This window comes from Triticum aestivum, chromosome 4A (assembly GCF_018294505.1).
Source record: "Triticum aestivum cultivar Chinese Spring chromosome 4A, IWGSC CS RefSeq v2.1, whole genome shotgun sequence".
Classification (NCBI taxonomy): domain Eukaryota; kingdom Viridiplantae; phylum Streptophyta; class Magnoliopsida; order Poales; family Poaceae; genus Triticum; species Triticum aestivum.
Genome location: NC_057803.1, coordinates 58,089,604 through 58,097,662, shown reverse-complemented (window position 1 = coordinate 58,097,662; position 8,059 = coordinate 58,089,604). Strand labels below are relative to the sequence as shown.

Here is an 8,059-nt window from a genome sequence, read left to right as displayed (position 1 = left end):
TGGATGCACAACCGCATGCTAGCTCGCCGGTGGTCGCGTGCGTGCGTCCATGCACAACCACGCCCAGCGCGTGCATGCTAGCTGCCGCTAGTACGTGCACTCTAGTGCTGCTCGTCGGATGCATAACCGTGTGCGTGCATGCTAGATGCTACTATGCTAGCCACCCGGCCCGGTACTCCCGCCGCTCGCACCGCTCGCCATGGCCGCACTCGCATCGTTCACCTAGCCGTGCCATGCTCACCGCGCCCAGCCACCATGGTCGCCGTGGTAGCTCGCGCGCCCAGCCGCCTCGCGACGCTCGCATGCCCGGCCCGACCTTGTCCCCTGCACCAGTGCCCCGCCCCCCGCCATCGTCCCAGCGCCGCCCCGCCGCTCCTGGTCGTGGCGATGGAGGCGAGCTCGGCGGGGCGGGCTGCGGGACGGGTGGCGGCGGAGGCGAGCTCGGCGGGGCCAGGCTGCGGGACGGATGACGGCGGAGGCGAGCTCGGCGGGGCCAGGCTGTGGGACGGATGGCGGCGGAGGCGAGCTCGGCGGGGCAGCGGCGCGATGGCGAACTCGCCGGCACAGTGGCGGGGCGAGGTGGCGCAGGAGCTCGCCCACAAGGTGTTGGATTAAATGCCAACGCGGACATGCATAAAATGGGTTTTGCTTCCCGTTAGACGTGTCTGCCGACTCAAACAAAAAAGCGGACGCGGCGGACGGGCGACCCAAACGAACAAAAACGACGTCCGGTTGGGTCGCCTTATTGGAGTTGCTCTAACAAACATTAGCCACATTGTCTTAAAAAAAACATTAGCCACGAGCATAGGTATATATATATATATATAGCAACCAATGGCTCAAACATGACCTCACGGGCTTTTGTCTTCTTTGCACTTGCACAGTCGGCCTACGTCAAAACCGCGTAACCATTTTCCGTGAGCACGACGGGAGGTAGGCCGACACGTCCAACAATCCCGCACGCTTCCTATCGCTTCCTTTTTTGGCCGGAAATCGCATGGGCACGTCGGATCCGTGAGACGGCGCCGTACGTGCATGGTCCGGCCAAGCCGCACCATTCCCTCCACGGGACGAGAGGGGAAAGCGAGAGGTAGTCGGCACGCACGGCCGAAGCTCCACATTCATCCACAACGCACCAGGTCGCACTCGTACGTCCCATGGCACGCCACCGCGCCAACGAAACAAGAGTCCCAAAACGGCGTGCCGTCAGAGGCTGCTGTGCTAAATCTGGGGTGGAGGGGAGGGGACGCACCGAGGCGCGGCCGCCTCGCCGAGATCGACGGGCCGACGCAACCCAGGCCGAGGCCGAGCGAGGGAAGCGATACAACCCACCACAAGCAGCGGGCGCGTCGTCGGGTTCGCGTGCGGCGGATATTCGGACGGGGCGGCATAACACCCGGGCCGAACGGGTCGCGCGCTCTCTCTCTCCCGGCGGTCTTCTCCTCGGCCCTCTGGCGATGGCGACGGCGACGGCGGCGGCGGTGTGGGAGGAGGAGGCGGAGGTGGAGAGGCCGATGCTGGAGGAGGAGGGGAAGGGGAAGCAGGGCAAGGGGCGGCGCTACGGCCTCGTCGACTACCGGGCGCTGCCGGCCTACATGCGCGACAACGAGTACATCCTGCGCTACTACCGCTGCGAGTGGCCGCTCCCGCAGGTGCTCCTCTCCGTCTTCTCCATCCACAACGAGACCCTCAACGTCTGGACGTGCGTACTCTTGCTCATCCTCCAAATCTTATTTCTCAATCCAATTGCTTTCCTTATGCTAATTTTATTTACACCGTGCGGACATGTATGTTAATCCCTAGACATATAGTTTCTGATGGTTCTGATAACATTATTTGTTTCTAGTTTGAACATTGGAACGATGTACCTGCAGTTTTGTTCTCTTTTTATTTTCTGGTTATCCAACACAGTACGGTTTCTTTAGCCATGTAATTATGGCTTCTTCAGCTATGTAATTATGGCATGAAAACGAAGCTGGTTTACTCTTGAAAACAAAGGATTGTGTGTCATGTCGATTTCCAATGCAACCATTTGATTTTTGATTCACTTAACCTCAAATTGCTCAGTTCCTGATGTTCAGACTTGAAGTTTCAAATTAATTCCCAAGTAAGAGAAGGCGTAAACAAATTCAGCACTGAGAATGCATTGTGGCACAACTCTGAATTTTGAAGCATTTTGTTGTGGCCCTTGTTTGTTCATTGCCAAGCAAGATGAGACAACCACCAACTTAATTTTTAAATGTTATCAAGACCACCGTCCACCAAACTAATTAAAGAAGTCCCTTTCAATTTCAACAGGTCATACATTTAATTGAACCATGGACTTCAAATGTGTCTTTTCTAGTCTTTGTTGCTTGCCTATCCTATCAAGTCGAAAGGAAACCAAGTGATTTGACTGCCATTATGTACACTGAGTTTGGTTAACCACTAACCTCTTCTGCGAGCTATGTGCCATAAATGGTGAAGTATGAATACTAGGAATTAGGACTGCAAACTTCTGGGTGATATTACCTTTTGTTATTTTGTCGATGTGGAGATGATTTGGTGGTCTGTCCTTGCCGACTAGGGTTCAATTCCTGTCAGGAGTGAACATGGTATCTCACGGTCGTTTCTACCTTAATAAAATTTCACAGGGCTCCTCCCCTGTTCGTTTTATTTATTTATTTATTTATTTTGCCGATATGATTTAGCAGAATTATGAATTTGCTAGATTATCTCCGATCTAATAAAGCTATTTCTTTGTGTCCACTTCAGGCACTTGATAGGATTCTTCATCTTCCTTTCTTTGACCATATATACTGCAACAAAAGTTCCAAATGTGGATCTTCAGAGCCTGCAGAATTTACCTGATATACTTAGGAATGCTGATCTTCATAAGATTCAGGCAGAGCTTGCGGCATGCCTTCCTTCATTACCTCACTTTTCTGATCTGCAAAAGATGAAGGATGAATTGAGAAGCTCATGGAATTCTATCGATGTGCTTCCGTCAATATCTCGTTGGCGTCTCTTGGAATTACTCTCAAATTGCTTGCCTGACAGATTTACCCATTCCAACGAAACTAATCTTTCTGTTCTTGTAAGTAGTCAACAACTTATCTAGTGCTTTTTTACTCACTATCGCTGTGCTTTATTTAAGGGTTCAAAACTTCAGAAATGCAGTGCTAACCTGCTTACAACAGTTGATAGGAAAATCTTACGAGTTGGACTATCAAATTCAAGCTGTTAGGTTACCTAGTTTCTTCTTGCTGAGTAATTCTGTCTGACTTCTGACTAAATTAAGCCAGTTTGATGCTGGCTAAGATTTGATTTCTAGATAGTTATCAGTTAAAATATAATCCTCGAAGTCTACTCAACATAGCCGGTCCCAAGCCCAGGTAAAGGAGGAAGGTATGATAGGCTTGGCGAGCCAACGTCAAAACTCAGCCACTCTTATGGAGATGAAACCCAAAAGATTTTCGTTGGGGATCACCAAAGAATTAGCCATGGACAGGGGTGCGTGGAAGCTTGCTATCCATGTGCCAGAACCATGAGTTGGTCGCGAGATCTTATGGGTTTCACCTCTAGCCTACCCCAACTTGTTTGGGACTAAAGGCTTTGTTGTTGTTGTTGAAGTCTAATAGTTCCTGGTAGGTTACTGGAAAAATCTGTAGCATCAAAACTAGCTTATGAGATGCAGAACCTTTGTTTAGTATGTACTCGCCTCAAAGTTTTTTTTTGGCGTACGTAAGAGTAAGACTTTACTGTTGTTGGTACACACACAGTCTATACAGAGTACATATATCAATAATATGGTTCAATTCGATATCTTCGCACTGTTTTGGGGTCTCTTTTAAGAAAAGGGGGCATTGCAAGGGTCCGGGGAAGGGTCCGACCACTGTAGCAGCATTGCAAGGGCCTTTTTATTTATATTCCACTGAATTCCATCCAATCCTCATTAACTTCTGTGCAGATCAACATTCGCATTGCATCGCTCATGTAAACCAGTCTTTTTGACCTGTGTGTTGACAACTTGTCACATAACAAGGACATAACAGGGATTGTTTCATCTGTGCAGGAAAGCATGAAGGAGGATATTGTAACTGTAATTGCACCACACTTTATTAGGCCGATCTCTAGGTGGCCGTTCTTTGCCTTCTTGGGAGGAGCCATGTTTTGCCTTCTTGCCAGCAGCACATGCCACCTTCTGTCCTGCCACTCTCGCCGCCTTGCATATATCATGCTTCGGCTCGACTATGCGGGCATTGCAGCTCTTATCGCCACTTCTTTCTACCCTCCAGTATACTACTCTTTCCTGTGCCATCCTTTCTTTTGCAACCTGTACCTCAGCTTCATAACTATTCTAGGATTAGCAACTATTGCGTTCTCTCTGCTCCCGGTCTTCCAGAACCCGGAATTCCGAACTATACGGGCGTGCCTCTTCTTTGGCATGGGAGCTTCAGGTGTGATCCCTGTTTTTCACAAGTTGATCCTTTTTTGGCACCAACCAGAGGCACTGATCACTACCGGATATGAAATTTTGATGGGGCTGTTCTACGGTGTTGGAGCATTGGTGTACGCGACTCGGGTGCCTGAACGCTGGATGCCCGGGAAGTTTGACATTGCTGGGCACAGCCACCAGCTCTTCCATGTCTTGGTCGTTGCTGGAGCCTACACCCACTACCATGCAGGGCTGTTGTACCTCAAGTGGAGAGATCAGCAGGGCTGCTAAAAGTTGTTCTATTGTTACAGGGTGTGGATAGATTTATTTGGTTATATGGTTGTGTCTCTGATCAATAGAAGACTGTTGAATCAGGGTAAAGAATTTACTGATCTGTGTAAAGTGTATACTAGACGAAATAAACAAGTAAAATTGAGGTGATTATAACTTTCTTACTGGCTTAAGGTGATTATATTCAGCAACCTTCATGAAAGGTTGATACTACTTGTGTTATTGTCTTGGTGATGGAATCTGAGTAGCAATTGATTGCAGTTGCTGTCCACAGCCGTGCACATCAGCTACGACCTGCGAGACAAGTTTGTTGCAGAAGAAGCATCGCCAAGCGTCTGAATTGATATAATTTGACAGGCTGAGGTCGATGGCACCGGCTGAATTGTTCTCCTTTTTTGGTACCAATAATAATACAGCACCGCGGCTGTTGTTGGTGGCTCATGTCTCTGCTCGGTCGCAAAATATCGTTCACATGGATCTATCTAGGCTCATCGCCGTGGCCGTGCTCCTCGGCGCCTTGCGCCCGCTCCTGAGCCACTGCGCCGGCGACGTCGAGGGCCTACACCCGCTCGTGCTGGTGCCAGGGTACGGGTCCAACCTGCTCGAGGCGCGGCTGACGGCGGCGTACGAGCCGCCGGCGCCCGGCTGCGGTAAGGGGAATGGGTGGTTCCGGCTGTGGCCGATCAAGCAGACGGCGATGCAGGACCCCCGCCAGGTCCCGTGCTTCGTGGACCAGATGAGCCTCGTCTACGACGCCGTCGCCGACGACTACGGCAACGTTGCCGGCGTCGTGACCCGGGTCCCGCTCTTCGGCTCCACGCGCGGCTTAATTGGGTGAGCCCGACCTCCCAGCCAACTGCATCGTTTCGTCTCTGCTTCCTAGATTCCTCCTCGTGACTTGGCGGACTGACAGGTGGGACCCCCTGCTGCGGGAGCTGGAGGCCGCGGGCTACCGCGACGGCGAGAGCCTCTTCGCCGTGCCGTACGACTTCCGCTACTCCGTCGCGCCGCGCGGCCACCCGTCCGCGGAGGGCGCCTGCAACTTCGACGAGTTCACGCGGCTCGTCGAAAGGGCGAGCTCGCTCAGCCAGGGACGGCCGGTCGTCGTCGCCGCGCACAGCTTCGGCTGCGCGCTCACCTACCAGTTCCTCCTCGGCCGCCCGCTCGCCTGGCGCCGGCGCTTCGTGAAGCGCGTCGTCTTCGTCGCCTCCGCGCTCGGCGGCTTCTCGGAGGGGATGAACGACCTGGCCGCCGGCACGGACTACGGCCTGCCGAACGTCGCGCGGCCGTCGAGGGTCCGGCTGGCGCGGAGCCAGCAGAGCGCGCTCTGGCGCCTGCCCACGCCGACGGTGTTCGGGGACCGGCCGCTGGTGGTGACCAGGAACGCGACGTACACGGCACACAATATTGCGGAGTTCTTCGAGGCCGTCGGCTTCCCGGAAGGGGTCCGGCCGTACGTGACGCGGGTGCTGCCAGCATGGGAGGCGCTCCCGGCGCCGATGGTGCCGGTGACCAGCATCATCGGGGTCGGTGTCAGCACGCCGGAGACGTTCGTGTACGGGGAAGACGGGTTCGTGGGGACCCCGGAGGTGGTGTACGGCGACGGCGATGGCGACATAAACATGGTGAGCCTGGTGGCCATCGAGAAGGAGTGGTCTGGGGTGGAAGGCCAGGTTCTGAAGGTGGTCAGGTTGCCCGGCGTTCGTCACGATGGCTTCTTCAACGTTGGTTTCGCTCTGAAAAAAGTGGTTGCTGAAATACTCGAGGCTGGTGGAACTGTAGAACTCCATCCGAAGATTGGCCGAGTGCAGATCGATGCAGGTCCCGTCTGGAAGGAAGATAGATGTAGAGTGCACGAAGGCCTTTATAATGCTTCGAGTAATGCGTTTTTGGAGGTGCTCTGAGTTTGAGTAATGTTAATAGTGATGAAAAGTAAGAGATTTTGAAAACGAACCAGGATCATAATCTCACAGACGGTAGATAAAAGTTCCCAAATGATAAGTGTCAATGTGTCATATATATGGCACAAAGCAGTCCTGACTTTTTTTACACTTAAAGTTGTCTTTCGAAAAAAAAACCTAAAAATAAACTGAAGCACGAAAGTTGACATGCTTGACAACTAAAGTTAACATCCTCGTCGTCACTAAACTTGACATAAAAACGGTTTGAAATTGTCATATTTTCATGCCATATGTGTGGCACTTATTAGGTCCTAAAAGTTTAGGACGTGAATATCGGGCTTACGTTCGATCTAGGAGAGAGCAGCCAACGAAACGATTTAGTTCGCTACGAGACTCCCCCTGTTGTGGGCTCCAAAACTACTCCCGACTCTTCTCCCAATAAATATAGAAAAGTAAAAAAAAACATAAAAATGCACTGGACCAATAAAAACACTCCTAGAAAAAGTGCATACTACGCGACAAAAAGTTGTCGTGCTTTATAGTTAACAAAACTATCATACACTTATGAAAATTAATAGTTATTTGCAGTTTTTTTTTTTGCAATGGCCCAAAAGAAAAAATTCGAATCAATTTGCATATGTACATGGAGGCAAAAACTGTACATTAAGTTTGTAAGGTATTTTAACTGTATACAAAAAATATGGATTAAATTGCCATCATGTAGAACACAAAAGTGTATCGTATATTGTTTAGTAGTAACTGTATGGTTTCATAAAATACAATTTACAATGGTCATGTGAAAAGAAAAAATTCCCATGAACGATGAAAGCACAAAATTGCCATGGATGTAAACTTTTTTGCCATGGCAATAACAGTAAATTTACATTGGGCCATAATATAGTTTTGCCACGGCAAAATAAAAAGTAAATTTGACATGGAAATAAAGGTAAATTTGCCATGGCAAAAATCAAAAGGTAAGCAATAGAAATTTTTTCGCCATGGCAATAAAACTAACTTTGTGTCATGGAAGACTGCCTCTGCTTGTTCAATTGTGTATTTGCATTCCAAAAGCAAATTTCTACACATGCAAAATTGTAGACGGAGCTTTTACATGTCCTATGTCTTTCAAAGCTTTAATACGTCCTCCTAAATTATATCCTTTTATTTGAAGTTTTGATGTATGATGTCATAAATTAATAAAAAAAAGGAAAGTCTGAAAGCACATCCACTCAATTGGTCATTTTGGTAATTGGTACCTGTAGACCAAACTGAGTAGTATAGCATTTTCGCAGAAGTATCACAATGAGTAATCGTCCCAACAAAGAGCGGAGGAGAGTATTTATGGAGGCGTTTTTGTCACACACAAGGTGTCATAGCTCTTGTGTGAAGTACTGCTTGAGCCTCTCCTCGTGGCCCCTTCACGAAAGTTGCTTGTATAGATGAGGAGGGG

At 49.8% G+C, this 8,059-nt stretch overlaps 1 protein-coding gene across 4 annotated transcripts; it reads left to right on the top strand.

Annotated features, from left to right (window-relative positions):
• Positions 1-1,011: 1,011 nt before the first annotated feature.
• LOC123085109 (heptahelical transmembrane protein ADIPOR3) lies at positions 1,012-6,797 on the top strand. Of its 4 annotated transcripts, XM_044506699.1 has the most exons (4): positions 1,012-1,702; positions 2,755-3,076; positions 4,055-5,542; positions 5,622-6,797. In XM_044506699.1, exons 3-4 carry the CDS (start codon positions 5,076-5,078, stop codon positions 6,610-6,612), a joined length of 1,458 nt encoding a protein of 485 aa, XP_044362634.1. In that variant the 5' UTR covers positions 1,012-1,702; positions 2,755-3,076; positions 4,055-5,075; the 3' UTR covers positions 6,613-6,797. The 4 variants fall into 4 exon arrangements, with proteins under 4 accessions (XP_044362634.1, XP_044362635.1, XP_044362633.1 ...); XM_044506698.1 differs by lacking the exon at positions 5,622-6,797 and having other exon boundaries at positions 1,034-1,702; positions 4,055-4,872; XM_044506696.1 differs by lacking the exon at positions 5,622-6,797 and having other exon boundaries at positions 1,035-1,652; positions 4,055-4,872.
• Positions 6,798-8,059: the final 1,262 nt, after the last annotated feature.

Coding starts and splice junctions, on each gene's coding strand:
- LOC123085109 (XM_044506696.1), top strand. CDS start 1,036: ATGGTCCGGCCAAGCCGCACCATTCCCTCCACGGGACGAGAGGGGAAA. Junction 1,653..2,754: donor GCGAGTGGCCGCTCCCGCAG/GTGCTCCTCTCC, acceptor TGTCCACTTCAG/GCACTTGATAGGATTCTTCA. Junction 3,077..4,054: donor AAACTAATCTTTCTGTTCTT/GTAAGTAGTCAA, acceptor TCATCTGTGCAG/GAAAGCATGAAGGAGGATAT.